General features: G+C 32.8%; 1 protein-coding gene across 3 annotated transcripts in view; it reads left to right on the forward strand.

The window, feature by feature from the left end:
* The window catches only part of LOC147075717 (uncharacterized), a 108,880-nt gene extending 94,794 nt beyond the window's left edge, over positions 1 to 14,086 (forward strand). For 2 of the 3 annotated variants that reach the window (XM_085942042.1, XM_085942043.1), the window contains 4 exons: positions 11,650 to 11,888; positions 12,373 to 12,709; positions 13,141 to 13,268; positions 13,765 to 14,086. In XM_085942042.1, coding sequence (XP_085798168.1) covers positions 11,650 to 11,888; positions 12,373 to 12,709; positions 13,141 to 13,268; positions 13,765 to 13,946 — 886 coding nt within the window. In that variant the 3' untranslated portion in view covers positions 13,947 to 14,086. Of the gene's footprint in view, positions 1 to 10,275; positions 10,549 to 11,649; positions 11,889 to 12,372; positions 12,710 to 13,140; positions 13,269 to 13,764 lie in introns of those variants that run through there. The other variant, XM_085942044.1, reaches the window with a different exon arrangement.
* The last annotated feature ends 2,373 nt before the right edge of the window (positions 14,087 to 16,459 follow it).

Genomic DNA, 16,459 nt, shown 5'->3' on the forward strand with positions numbered 1-16,459 from the left:
TTACTTTTCTCCCATACGATAAACTTCACTGCATTGCTATTAGTAATAATTGTACATATTGATATATTTTAGTATTATCTACTCTAGTCGCCGAGGTCGTGTTTTCTCTGTCGCCGGCAACTGGCTGGTTGCTGCAACCACGTGTGAAAACACTGCTATTCTTTCTTCTGTCTCGTGGTTGCTGTCAACTTGAATGCCGGAGACCGGTCGACAATGGGGTTCAACAATCACTGGATTGTCTTCATTGTTTTTAAATTACACGTACCATTATTGACCCTAACCGTAATGAAATTTACCGCTATTATTTTGTAAATTCTCTCCTCTAAGCTATTTATAATAAGCAAGTGAGATCAAATTTTTGCGTTACGGCAGGCCCGCTCGCAAAGTACGGAAATAGCCTTCGAGCGCTATAGAAAGGTGGGTCTTAACAAATTTTGACGTTTGATTTCAGTATGTCGTGTTTGATTATCTTGTATGCACTCTTATATTATGTGTAGGCGACTGTATTAGTAATAAACTAGTATTATATATTGTCTTTGGCGGTGTAGTATATTCGCGGGAAAGTCATCAACCGATCCTAACCTTGCGAACACACTTCTCGGTTACCTTCTAATGTCGTAATGTTTATAATGTACATGCGTTCGTTTTTTTATATATTAGATTTGCGAGCAGGAAATAGCTACATGTATTGATTCTTAGAAGCTTTGATGGTAATATAATACAAAGTGGCAATCAAAGATGAACTTGTTCATTGTAACTAAGTTTTGCTGCTAATCTTATGTTACAATGAATGTTATTTATTTTTTTTCAATCAGAAACTCGCAAATTAAATGTGGTATTAGTGTAGGTACTTAGTTTATGTATAAAATTGTTTCATATTGTGAAATAAATGTTACAAGATCTAAGGTTACAAGCTTGCAGAATTCTGGCGTGTACGCAACGAAATGTTACCTAAGCAAGGAAATGATTTCAGATTACAGATTAATATAGATTAATCACTGTTTATGAAGTACTTATAAGTGGAAAGTAATCCCATGTCCCCTTTTTTGGTTCCTAGATGTATTTTGGCATCGTTTTATAGAACAAGATGGCATATTTTCTGATTTTTGTGTAGATGTTGTCGGCACAATGTCAGTTTATCGACTGACTGCCGTTTTTGTGGCGTGTTGGCTATGCACTTGCTAAAACATGACTCACTAAAAGCGGCTATTGCGGAGGGCTTGGTTACAAGCTAGATCAAGAGACTTTCGTCAAACTGACATTAAAAAGGGTTAAAATTTTATGAAATCAACACACTGACAATATTGTGCTCAATCCGCAATTTTCTCAAAAAAACATTATTATCTACTTAAGTATATGTTTGGTATTTAAAATTTATCCATTTTACAATATTTAATTTATATTTCTACTAGCAGTATTCAATTGCTTCGTTTTCCAACGTTATTATTCCATAACTATACCCAAATTACAATTATTATTTGTTACATTATTTGTTGACATTATTGTATTTCGATTCTCGTTTTAATTTTAGCAATTTTTACCGTCATTGCCTACATACGTAATGTGTATTTTTGTGATATCCTGTTTTGTATAAATACAACTATTTTGACTCATATAATTTTTAATGAGATACGATGAGAATCGACAGTCGTGTCCGTAAATATATTTTTATTTATGCATGCTTATATCTGCCGCACACTGGTGGTATTTTATGGTCAAAACAGGTCTATGAACGTGTTGCCATTTAATAATTAATTAGGTATGGTAATTCATATAGGTGAGGGAGCCGAAACATAAAATACTTCTCCAAACTGAAAATCAATTATAGGTTGTATAGAAATTAAATTTTATTTGCCACTTTTTAATCTAAGGTCTTCTGGCTAAATTTTGCTGAATATTAAACAAATACTCCTAAGATAAAAAAATGCCTATTCTGATTTTCCGAGCTTTGCCGTCGGACAATATAAAATATGTTAAGTGTGGCTTAGAATACTTTTGCATTCGAGTAACGAAATTAAACCCGCCCACTTGCGTACGGAAAGGCATGGTATCAGTGCACCTACTCTGAGGCTGGTACCACTACACACACTCAACAGCAGCTTTAAAAGAGAGACACCGGTCACTACCGCAAAATGGGCCCGTCTAGTGCGCTCCTTATGACTTTAAAAAAAATAATCATAATAAATCCATTCCTATTTTTGAAGATGGCGGCATATGGGTATTACTCATAACTCATAACAGTTCATTATAATCAACAATGATATTTTGGAATTTCTTTTGTATTTTATTGGCAATTTTATATTGAAGTCACGAGATTTTTAGCGTTGTCAATTTGGCACACTCTTTTCAATTTTGAACTGAAAAGAAATTTAATGGTTTGACGTCATTTTCTCGGAACATAAACATGCTTGTCGTGTTTTTGTACATCCGTTGCCAAAAAGTCTCTAATTATTATTGTTTTTAACGGCATTGTCTCCCGCCAATGTGACCCGCTTCCAATTTTAAGGCTCAATAGCATAATATTTGGAGTCTGGAGCAAGTCCTGAATAAACACTCGGAAACCGTTCGGCACTCGTATAATCTCCAGGGCGTCGAACCGGAACGAAACTGGAAACAGGAAAATCCGTTATTTTTCTCGGAGTGAAAACCGGAACCGAACTGAAAAAAACATCGTTTTTTCGAACTTTCAAACACGCGTGTTAACATGATATTACTCCCCACATCATTTGTCATTCAGTGTCGTGACGAATCTCGACATAATTCTCATAATTTATAATACTTATAATATTAAAAATATATAATATATATATTATATAGGTATATATATGGCTACGGCCGTGCGGTGCAGCATGACAATTGGTTTCGGAGTGTGGTGTCAGGCTATCAAACAATTACCATAAAATAATGTTCTAAATTATGGTTATTAAATAAATGTTTAATACAAATAAAAACATTTAAAAATTAATCACTTGGAGCTGAGCCGAAAACCGGAAAAACCGTCATTTTTTTGAAACGAAAACCGGAACCGAACCAATAAATTATATATTTTTACTTGCACCGGAATGCAAACCGAAACGTAAAAATAACAACTATTCGGAGCCCTGATAATCTCCGCAAAATGCAATAAGACACGAATAAAGGATTTAGGTTTTAGAACGTGACGCCCTAAATATTAGTTTAACGGCTGCCCTTAGTACAAACACTGTGAGTACATGTTGCGGAAATTTAAAGTTTTTGTGTAAAATATAAAATTAGTGTTAAATATTTTTAGTTAATTTAGTAGAAAATACGGCTCACCGTGTTGTATTTAAATGTGGTAGCCGTAATAAGAAGCAAGATAATGGAATAACGAACCATTCATAGGTAAGTTAATAATAATAAAATCGAGGTTCTATTGTGTTTCATAGGCAAAGAAAACAGCTTCATTATAGAGACAGACGATTCGCTCTTTTTAGTATTACGTGAAGTGGTTGTTTTCGTCGAAATTTAGAGCTAAGTAGAAAACCCATTATTTTAAGACAATGCATCAAGACAAGCTTGTAACTTCTAGTTTTGTCAAAATGTATCTAAGTGCATGTAGGTAGTCGGTATATCAAGTCAACAAGCGATACCTACAATATTTGTTTTTAATTGCTAAGAGGCGTGTTGATATATAGCCGTCTAATATAACAATATAATTAAATAATATAATTAATAATATAAGAATAAAGAAGTACGTGTTTACATCTAGCGCTCGCTGTGCGACGCTGCTAGATACCGATTATTGTTAGTAAGAGGGAGACAGATTCTTCTTCCCACTCTTACGCCGCACCTGTGTGTGCGGCGTGATACTAGTTAGTTCTCTTCGGTTATTTGATAACGCGCGCATATAAAATGTAATCTTTCTGTATAATGATATTCATGCAGTTTAATCTAAATAAAGTTAATCGTATATTAAAACTACGTTGCTTATTTACGATCCTCAAAACAATCCACTATTCCCAACATGTATACCTACCGGTATTAGTTTTCATGTGATTATTTTCTGTTGTAATAGTATTAACCCATATTGTGCATCAAATTTATACGACAGAATATACGCATAATTGTAAACACCATGAAACCTACCATCCACCATGTAAACACATGAGTCTTTTTAAATATCCACAAATTAGTTTTTTAGCCAATAGCTAATTTATCACTTCATTATCAAGCTTAAAGTCAATCTACAAAGCGACCAAATAACATCCACCCGCTAAACATAACATTGTATACCTACCATATTTGTAATTAATACTGTGTCAATAAATGAATTTACCAAAACAGTGTTCACCCTGGAACAACCTCCTCCACCATAACATTCTTTCTTCTGCGATTCCTCCACTATTAATTCTTCCCGAGCTAAATTTCTGCTACTAGGTATATTATTATGTCTTAGTTTTAAAATTTAATATATTAAGCTAAATCCTCTTTGAGTTTTTATTTTCGTGCGGATAATCTACATTCTAACTACACCTACGCGAGGAAAATATTCGCGTTGATTCACGTCAGTAGAGACAAAATAAAATTGCCATTAGATTTTATTATTTTTCAGACGTTTAATTTATCACGTTGACAACATTTTCAAATCCAGACAATTGCACACATTAAAATTGACAAAACGTTTTCATCCAATCGAAGAATTCAAAGTTCTGTGGGAGTACATTTCGCAATCATAGCATAATATAATAATTTTATTCTAGTTACTTATTGAAATTATTATTTTCACAGCACAAATTATGTGGACGGTCCGAATCAAATAATTTGGACTATTAATAGAAGACGCCTTCTGTTATGTAAAATTATGGTACTGTTCGGTTATACCGGAGGCAGCGGAAAACGCATTTTGAAAATAGCCGATAAACTGGATTATTTGTTAGTTTGGGTTAGTTTAGGTTCGGTTAGGTTGGGTTAGGTTAGGTTAGGTTAGGTTAGGTTAGGTTAGGTTAGGTTTGGTTAGGTTAACCTAACAAATAATCCAGTTTATCGGCTATTTTCAAAATGCGTTTTCCGCTGCCTCCGGTATAACCGAACAGTACCAAAATTATTTCGCAAGCCCATGAAGCATGGTTAAGTTGGTAAACTCCACAAATATTAAGATTGCTCAGTTGCCATTCCGATTTATTTACTCGAGTGCAGTTACAAACAGTTTTATACACATTTTCAACTGAATAATAATACCGAAGTGTAGTATAATTGACCGTTTATCTACTCATCGTAACGGATTGTCTTTTTACACGTCCCACAAACTGACAAATGAATGTTATAGCAGTAATGTGAAGTTCTCTGCAAATTAACCTACAACGCGAAGTTCCTTGTAGCTAATTTCATATGTGGACCAACGGCCCTTTTTACAACGTTTTTATTAGCTCGTATTCTTATTTGTCCGGGGGTTGTATATCCAGTACAAATCTTGCAATCGATTTGTAACTAACTTCCCGACTAGCTAGACATTTGAAACTTTTAGAATATATCAGAACATGATGCCAATGCATTCTTTTAATACTTTTAGCCATATTTAAGTAGAATTGAATTCATTTTCAGTTAATTCTGTTTTGTATGAAAAGTTATTTCGGAAGAAATCCGTAATCCAATCCACTATTATTGGTTGCTAAGTGGGTGGTCCTAGCAAGTAAATTATTAATATATACGTGCGTTACTATGGAAATCAAAATGACATTTCAGTATTATAGGTATATTTGTTTGTTTGTTTATTTGTTTATTTATTTAATTCATATTATCAAGTACAAGTTTGAGCATAATGAGCTTAATAATTGAACAGAAAATTTAAAAACGTTGTAAGTATATAAAAAGTTCTTTTTATCTTGTAATTATTTGCTTCACTTTACATACATTTAGGCTCTATCTCTATAGTAGGAGGTTTTCAACATCTTTGGTCCGGACCGTTCTGTCATATATTTTATAGCAACTACTTGTTTATAACCTGCTTGCTGTGTCGAAAATATTAGATTTAATTCCATATGCCTGATACGTATTTTGTCTATTCAAAAATATTAGATCTGGCAAGAAAAACATGTCCAAACTGTCACCCGTATGGCTATCCCAGCTTTACCGTACATTTAAAATGTATTCGCATTTTGGTGTTTAAGTTTTGTTAAGAAGGTTTTCATTTCCTGTTGATTTATAGAACAGGAAAACCCCAGTGAGTAATTTTGTATCTAATTTCCGAGAACCCCGTAGCAAATTTAATGCTATTGTTGACGTCCGTTGTATTGTAGTACTGAGAATCTGTAGCATGTAGGTACCTACATGGATAATAAATTTGCAGCGAGATACTGCAGATGGACGTATGAAGTCATACATAATTATATCCCAGCATGTTTTTCAAGTTCGGCCGCGAAAATGAAATACAAATTTGCCAGACAGGTTCTGTTTGATCGGAGGCCTGGCGCTATCCGTCCTCCTGATTGGTTCGCCGGCGTGCCTTTCAGCGGCCTACGATTGGATAAGCCGCTCGTGACGTCACCGCCGCGTGACCCCGTGGCCGGTGAAAAATTCGCGGAAAAAGAACGTACTTTTTTATATGGCTGAATAGTTAGCATGCCAATTCTTTGCGATTTCTTTTTTTATTATTATGTTGGCATTTTGCCCGTTGGTGGTATTTATTTAGACATTTTTTTTATAAAACACCAGTTAAGAAAAACAATCTAGTCTTTCTCTATTGTAAATGTTTTACACTCATAAATTCATCATAATTAAAAACAAATAGTCATAAAATACAAAAAAATATAATAGGTAATAATATTTTAATCATTAGTCATTTCATTACGTTTGACTCCAATGAGGTTAACCTTTCACTGATTGTTCGGAATATTACAGGTCATAATATTATGAAAGAAGATGGCAATATTATTCATAATATTAAAAAAATATTGAAACGTGTTTTATAATATCATTTTTTGTAGGTAGGTAGGTATGTACCTATTTTATATATCGAAAATTCTTATCTTTGACGCAAAGTAATATAAAAAACCTATATTTACACTATCTCTCATTTTACCTACTAGATCGTGATTTATAATACTTTATGTACTTATATAAGTATGTCTACCATTTTGAAAATACATTAAATTACCTACATATTCCTTTGTTCCGTCGTTCCGAGCTATTGAAAAATATAGGTACCTACCTATTATTATTTTATATAAATATAAATTTGCAATGTTTAATAGAAACACATGTAGGGTTTTCTAAATATGTGTGATTAATTTATTTTGATCAATAGTAGGTACAGTCAAGTGGTTTTCAATTTTTTTCGTTTTACGTCCCCTAATCATGTACATAGGTACCTACCTACCTACCTATTTTCTGAGCAGCTTAATTTGTATACTTACCTAGGTACCTATTAATTGGTAGAGTGCCGGCTTTATGTGGGAATGTCATTAAAATAAATAATAGGTACCTACCTAGTAACACTAAAACAATAAGTACCTAGGTATATATTGCTGTAGAATTAAACTTAACACATTATTATAAATTTTATTTTACCCCATCGTTACCATTCCTTTGGCAAGATACTCACCTAACTATTGAAATAAATTAATTCAATGACACTATCAAAATCACGCGACTCGTTTCGTATGTGCATATCAAATTAGCGTTTGCCATTTTGAATTTTTATATACCAATTATCGACGTGTGCAATTCTTATATTTTAAGAGATCGTCACACCAACAAACTAATTAGACAGTTTAAAAAACACTAATGTTTTGTTATGGCTGGAGACATATAGTAAATATCACTGTAATATTCTAACATAAGTTGTAGATATAAATTAATTAGTCAATGCACTCTTATTTTTTAAAATACTGTACCTATCGTTATTTTATTGTGGCGTCTTTGTTAATAACAAGAATTAAAATGAATTATTTAACACGGGTGGGTGTGAATGACCCTTAAATTTGAATATTCGTTTGTTTTTAGTTAATTTATTACCTGCCAGACAATAAGAAATAAAGATACTGTTTAACCCCCCCTTTGTCCCCGGCATTTCATGAAGAAGGGGGGGGGGGGGCAAGTAGCTATTTGAACAGATTTGATTTGCTAGAACAGGCACTGAGGATACAAATGAGCAAGACACAGATTATTAAAATAAAAAACCCGGTAATTGACTGTGCAGCCCACGTTTATTCAAACATGTTAGTTACTTTATAACAGTGGCGGCAATTTACTTAAGGAATTATTTCTACGGCCAGACAAGTAGGTACCTATGTCTGGATTCGGGTAAGTAATGCATCCTAATATGCTCAGAATGCTGAATAGAATTGAGTACAAACAATAGGTCCTGGGCATAGACTATAGATACATCGTCCTGGGTCTCCGGAAAGATAATGATGGCTTATTTTGGCGAAAAGTAATGGGCACGACGAGGCATTAGGCATCAGGCCTCAGGTAGGCTGTATTGTTAGTTAACTGGAAACCGCATAGCTAAACTGTCCAGGGGCGGGACATTGATATCTTTACCATTATCTGGCAGCACTACATATTTATGGATTATTTTTTGGTAATCTCAAAATGAAATGGTTTTCCAATATAGTTTTTTTATTGCAACCATACTGAAGAGGTAAGCCGTGCTTGCGACCTACATGCTTTTTAGCTAGATAACGTATGTACAACAAAAAATGATAATAATGTTTACCTAGATAAAAGAAACATTTATGTTGCCAACTTTTCATAAAAAAAAACACTAATTTTATTTTGATTTTTTTGCATTCCTTTCACTCTTACAGGGTAGAAATGGTAGAATAAAATAATTTTCAGGCCAATGTATTGTATCAACTCCGTACCTACGTAGTTAAACATGCTGATTTAAGTCATACTTACTACAGAATATTAATTAATAATATTGTTATTTTGTAGTTTGTTATGTTTTTCATAATAATATTCTAATACCTACTTACTATTTAATTATCTCATGTAATAATTAATAATAAGAAGTATATTATAACAGGCGTGGCACCGTTTTGATGATGGGGGATGTGACATAATTCCGTCATGCGTCTTTCCAATGTTGTTTTTTCAAGTATCTATGTAAATAGATAGTTAGTTCTACTTTCCACTACGTCATCTTCGATTCATGATGCCGGAATACAGTCATGCGTCACGTTTCCGGTTGAATGAATCTGAGATAATTTGTATTATATTATTTAGCAGCCGTAGTTAAACTTATTAAAAAAAAACATAATTAGCTTATTTTGGTACCTACTCTTGCTTTTATTTTACAGAAAAGAAGGTAAATATTTATACCCCACTATTCCGACTTCAAAATCTTCTCAATATAATTTACATTAGGTAGATAAAATAAATCAGTAAAACGCCCAGACTAGCCAGCCTGGTATAATTAATAATAAAATAATATACACATAATAATAATAATATTCAGTTTTTATGGTAAAACCTTTCTATAGCGAATTTTTCTAACGTCAATATTTTTTATCATCGTCGTTAGCAACCCTCTCTGGCAAGTGGCAACATTGTGATTGTGGTTCCTTCATTTAAAATTTGACAACACCGAACATCGAAATAACAGGAAACATAATCAAAAAAATATATTATATTTAAAGAAAATTGTAGGTACATTAACGTTATTATCTATTGTAATACGATTTGATAGAATATGGGCAATAATTTTTACTATATAATATAAAATATTGAAGTTCTTGTTACATTGCTATTTTGATGAAATACAGGTAAATACCGGCTTATTTTATATTTATAAAACCTGTCCTCGACATTTAATGTTGTTTGGATCAATATGGTTTATGTGCTTATGCAATCAAGGTTGCATAATATTTTTTTTATAAATTATATGTAAAAGTGTTGTGCTTATAGTAGTCGGTACATACCTACCTACTTATAGGTAGGTATTATGTTTTATATTATTGGTTGGTATCACAAAAATATCTTTATTCGTGTCGTTATAAATTTATCACTTTGCCCGATGACCCATTTCTGAAAAATATTGTATTTCTACGTCATTCAATGTAAAACAAAAATATGTTTCGTCACAAACATTTTCAAAATAGGACGAATTTTCATCCTTGTAATATTAATGTGTGCAAATTTCTCAGAAAATCTTATCTAATTGAGTGTCTCTCTCTCTCTCTCGCTCACCCGTAATTAGTGTATGTATATAGATATCGCTGCCTCCCTCTGGTGTGCTTTCAAATCCGAACGCTAGGTGTGTTCTTCCCGGCGACTGTCGAATGCGTAATCGGTGATAACAAAATTTCAGTCGATATAAACGGGCCGTTGGTGACTGCGTTAAAATAGTTTGTTGCAAGTATTTTATTGAAATAGTTCGGTTGGTTTTGACGTTTAGTGAATAATTGTGAAAGAGAATTGCCGTTCTTTTGTGTTAATAGTTGAATACTAAATTGTGCAAAACGTCGACATCAGAAATTTGTGGTCAAATAATAATTTTAAGTCTGCAGTCGACTGAAATTTTAACTGTGATTTATTTTATAAGAAAGTGATATTAAATTAAGAAAATATGGGCAGATTTATACGGTGTGTATTTGCTTAATATTGCTTTATTACGATTTGTCTTTTTCAGAGGTTAATTCATTATTGGAAGTTGTTTTTTCAAAGTAATGCTTTCGAGTTTTTTCGATAATGTTCGAGATTATTTTAGAAATTACGGTTACTCTTTGTTAGAATCTATTACTAAATATACCATAATGTAGGTGTTTGTAATTTTACACGACCACCTGATTATAATGTCAGTTATTACTCAGAATAAACATTTCGCGAATTTCTATTTGGGATTGAGGTTAGTGAGAAAATGACAGCTGGGAGTTGAGTACGTAATCTACATACAGGCATCCAGACAAAATGCTGTTACTCTTCACTTTCGTGATTCGTGAAATATTAGCCGATTTTTAATTAAAAAATAATTTCAATTTATTTTAAATTCGCTTCATAGAATTAGGTACTTTGTCTACATTGTGACTATGTACCATGTCATATTAAACTAATATTTTATTTTATCTATGGTATACTATGTTCCAATTTTAAATTCGTAAAATAGGTGCTTAGGAATGGACTTTTTATGATTTAGAGTGATAATGTTTTTGTTATAAAACTGGTATTGCAGAATACTACTTAAATTCTAATAACTAGGATAGTACCTACCTACAATGACATTATTTCCATAATGTTTTATTTTTAAATGAATTTGGTACCTACCTAAATTGTTGTGGATAATGGCTAGGTATAAAACATGTTTTTTCAGAACATCATTTTGTAGTTTTTATGAGATCTTCTTTCAACATCAGTTGCAGATCATAGCACAAAATAAAGGAGACATCATAAAAAATGAACTTTTCCTACATTGCAATGAGTGTGATTATTGAAAATTCATCATTAATTGCTCCTATCTATTATTCTAATGTGTTGGTTTTAATATTGACATTTTATATGAAAACATATCTATATCCTGGCATAAAAACTGACCATATTATAAGAAATACCACTTTAATAACATATAAACATGAACAAATCAATTCTATAGGCCAATGATTTAAACTTAAGAATATAGGTACAGGTGTGGTTAATTAAAGCAAAGGTATTTGTTTCATTGAATGTAATTTTCTCTCTCTTTATTTGCAGTGATTTTGATGCGCAGTTTGCTTCACCGCCTGCCCACGATGATTCCTTCTTCCTGATCCGCTACCCAAACACGGGGTCGCTATTCAATTCGGGGGCCAAAACCCAGGAGACCGGCGGAGTCAGGGTGTCGCAGCCCGCTCCGCAGGCCGACTCCAAGAGGGAGGGCCCTGATTGGTCCAGACACACTCAGCCCTGCCAACAGTTTATCACGGGAGTACCCTTTGGGGCACTTAGCAAATGTACGTCTGACATTATGTAGTCTGTAAATAGTCTTTGCAACTAAAAATTTAATATACCTACATAATTTGAAAACTTCTCATGCATAAAAAAAAATACAACACCCGACGGGACTTGAACCACCTGTATCTGCTGAATTCGCGCCAGTATACTTTTCCAATTGAGCTACGGGCATCTTATTAAATTACAACGATTTAAACTAGTAGTTGTTACATGAAATGCTTAAAATAGTTATTTAAAAATTAATATAAATGTGTAAAAGTACTTGGATACTTCAAATTTAATTTAGAAATACTAAATTTATGTGAATTGTTGTAAAAATGCATTAACTTTGGTGGAGATAATTAAACGTGCAAAACAGAACTCTTATCAAATGGTCAAATAACTTTGGGTTTATATTAATTTTCATGTGCGGTCTCTTAGAAGCTTGTATGTGTGTCTATTGTAATGCTAAAAGTGTTAACAAATCATTTGTTTAATATGCAGGTCCCCCATCCGTAAAACCTAAACCGGCCGGCACAGATGATGGCTTCAAGGGAGACGGAGCGGCGTGCGGGTCGTCTATTGTGAGGGTGGCACACCAGATGATATCCAGTCGGGGTAGCAATTCAAGAGGAATGTCTGTGGAGCCCATCAGCGAGGATGGAACTCTTCAATTCACCAAAGGCGCTGATGCGGCCGCCGCCACCAAAACTGATTCTCTAGCCCCCAGCCCCGCATACCTCAACATGAGACGCGGGAGCAAAAGTTTACCGGCCACTCCACTCAGTTCTCCCCCCGGCAGTCCTGGCTCTAAGAGGAAGAATAAGAATATTGTCAATAGGTGGGTTGATTTCTATTTCTATACCAATTTAACCATAATGAAAACATGATTGCGGATAGTTGTTGAAACATGACAATGTTCATTTTACGTCCTTTATAATATCCTCATATGTTCATATGCTTTGAGATCAACTGTATCCGAGTATATTTCAAACCAAAGATTTCTTGAAAATGTAATGCTTCTTTTATTCATAATATTATCATCTTAGGACGGTCATAGGACTTCAGTTCTGACCTTTTTATTTTTCGTTTTTTTAACATATCATGTAGGTATCTTCACCTACCATTGAAAACTAAAAAAATGAAAAGAGAGATTGTAAGAAAGAGTTAGCTAACATTGTCGTTGTCATTAGATAATAAATTATTCTTTCGTAATTCTTAATAAACTATATTAATTGATGTTCAATAATAAGACAAAATTTATATTAACAGGTTTTTCACCAGCCCCTTCGAAGTTCCAGCAGATGTATCTGGAAATCGGTCTTGGATTCTCGCTGGATTGCTCGGACAACAGAGAGAAGCTTACTCCTCATCTATTACCATCAACGAGGAAGACCACGGTATGTTCACATTATATTTTAATTTATTTTTGGAAATGAATTGTTTACAGCCCTACTCAAGCTAATTTGGTCAATTAATAAGAATAAAAATTTTATTTCTTGGTTTAGAAAGTTTTTGAAAATATTGTGTTCAGTGCTCGGGTTAGATCCAATTGTTGAGAGGAAAGTGAATATTAATTTAACCCCATCATTTGTTTCTAGCACAGAAAGATAATAAAAAGAAATAATCTTTAATGATTTTTTTTTACATATTCAGTTAAAAGTTTGTAATAAGTATACCTACATTCTCATGAATCTTTTGGTTAGTTTTCGACAAAATATGTTATTAACATTTTTCATATTGGATAATTCATGACATTATTTCTTGGTACATGGTTTATTGTGTTTATGACTTATGTGAATATGGATGGCATCCAAACATTTCAGTGTTTAATATAGTTAGATAGGTCCTTGTGTTTTTTGTAATAATTAAATGACCGGTTTTGTTTTTTTATAGCTTCCCTTGCGGCTTCCGTTGAAAGTTTGGCGGCGGGTGTCACATCAAATGCTGACGCAACGAAATTAGCCCAGCAATTCTCCAGCAATCAAGACGCGGCGGCGGCGGCTAAATCTCAAGTTTACCGGCCTAAACCTTCAGAGCTTCGAGAAATGAATTTCTGGTCTCCCACGTCTATGTGAACGAGCTACGCCCTCACTAGATATTACATATTGATCTTATTAACTAATAGTATGCAGTATTGTAAATAGTTAATTATTTAAGGAATTTGAGGAGAAATTTTATGTGAAATGCAAAAATGATTTATGCTATTTTCGAGATGAGCTGAATGCTGCGTGAAGTTGAAAATGAATGTGTTATTTATATCTGAGCGTGACAAATTATGAACTCGGTATTCAGCTTTATTTTAATTTAAATTCAAAGAAAATATACTAATATATTTTAAAAGAACTCATTTATGTATTTTTATATATAAATTATTACCATCGATGGGTGTGAATCAATCTTAATTATTAAATTTGGCAATCGAATCCGGCTTTAAAGATTATAGTATTGATTCGACACGCAAATTATTCCGGATAGTCTAATATTAATTGTGGATGTAAATTCCCTTTGTTGCCCTCGGAAAGTTATATTCGAACTGATAACAAATGGAATTATGATAATGTTTTAGATAGGTCATAAAATTATTATAACAACCTAATTATTTGTTATCAAGTTTTGCGAATAACTTGATTGTAGGTATTATTTAAAATATTTGACATTCTTATAGAGAGCAGGGTCGATGTGAATTAATAGTTATTTAAATGATCTAGTTGTAAGATATGAACATCTTAATATTCAAAATGGCAGGTCCAAAAAGGCAAATGATTTTGATGTATGTGTGAGTGAAATAAATTGTTAATGTCCTACTTCTGGTTAAAAGGGACATTTCGTTTTAAAGACAAAATAATGATACTACTTTAACATGTCTATTTTTCTCAATAGTTAATGCATTCATTATATCTCATGATAAATATCTAGAGTACCTTTTAGTATTTCAAGTATTTATTTCAGTAAGTCAATGGGATAAACAATTTGTTTTGAAATTAATTGTTGATAATTTTCTTGTATTCTCTCATAGGCTACGACTCTTATAGTATTGCCAGTGACATATTGTAAATGATATTAACGCATAATAATAATATAATGTATGACTTTTATTTATTATTTGTCCAAACAATGTGAAACCCTCTCCATTAATAATATTAATGATTATTGTTATGGTTAAGCATGTTTGACATTCGTATTAAATTTGATTTTTAATTATTCTTGAAACTAATAAATATGTGATGAGATATTAAAAATTATACCATGATAAAAAAATTGTTTCATTTTAAAAATTCCTCTAATTATGATAAGAGATAGTATTGGTGATGGCTTGAGAACAAATGAAGGGTGCCAAACCATAACGTTGTAAGTGCCGCATAGGCTCAAATGCGTATTATTCGTGATTTGCGGTGTATCTGCAGGCCTTTACTTGCACCTTTAAAATAATTTTGAAATGCCGCTTCCTAGCAATAAAAACTTGAAGTAGCAAGTCATAATGTTGTAAGTGCCTTATTAGTTGCACTGTCACAGTGGAAAAAGACAAAGACGCTCTGGCTTATGGAGACAAAGAATAATGGATTTTATATCCTCAATACCAGCCCAGGAAAGTCATTATTACCGAAACAACTCACCCAACAGAAAATTATAGAGAATTAAGCAGCACCGTGGTGGAACTAATATGCTGCCTGTATCTCGTCAATCGTTCAATGAAATATTTCTGACGGCATTTAACCTTTCGTTCATGCCCCCTAGAGGTTCGTATCATTGAACCTGAATTGAACAAATCAAATGGCACCGTTTGATTTGGAACCGTTTGGTAGAATGTCCACGGAAACGCTTTTCTAACAACTAATTAATGTTGCCAGTACTTAAAATTAATTCATAACATTAGTCTCTAAAACAGGAACATATTTAATGAAACGTCAACTTGTTATGAAATTCTAACCTCCTATCGTGGTCTACAATAATACAAATTTAACAAACTGTCGTATTCATTCATTTTAAATGTACAAAATATAAAGAATGCTTCATGAATAGGTAGCCATTTAGTTAATTTAAATTTCATAATTGACCACTTGTTCATGTCGACAGTATGATATTGTGACTTAGACGATAATCGAACCTATTAAATTGATAAAATTCGTTAGGTAATATAAAGATCATTCCGGGTTGATTTAACACAGTTTGTAGTTTAGAATCTCCGTTACAAAATATAAATAAAATGAAAATAAATTCTTGGTCTGACATAATTATTATAGTAATGATATTAAATCAAACTATGCATAGAAAATATGGCTGGATTTTGAGATAATTAGACCGAAAGCGGCGCCATGTTCGCGTATGGTTACTTATGAATATTATGTATTGATTATTAATCTATAATATACATAATTCAAGTGAACTACTATTGTGTAAATGGCTAAAATATTAATTTGAACACCTCACGATATATAAATGCCGAATAATGCTTATCAACATTTTGACAGATTGCCATTAGTCTATGGATCGTCCGAATTGGTTTGACGTAAAACGTCAAACCATTTCTGATGGTCCGAGAACGGTTTGATTTTCAATGATACACTGAACCAAACGTCAAATCTCAAAC

Source organism: Rhyacophila brunnea, unplaced genomic scaffold (genome assembly GCF_057557595.1).
Source record: "Rhyacophila brunnea isolate RB1 unplaced genomic scaffold, BYU_Rbru_1.0 scaffold_14, whole genome shotgun sequence".
Classification (NCBI taxonomy): Eukaryota; Metazoa; Arthropoda; class Insecta; order Trichoptera; family Rhyacophilidae; genus Rhyacophila; species Rhyacophila brunnea.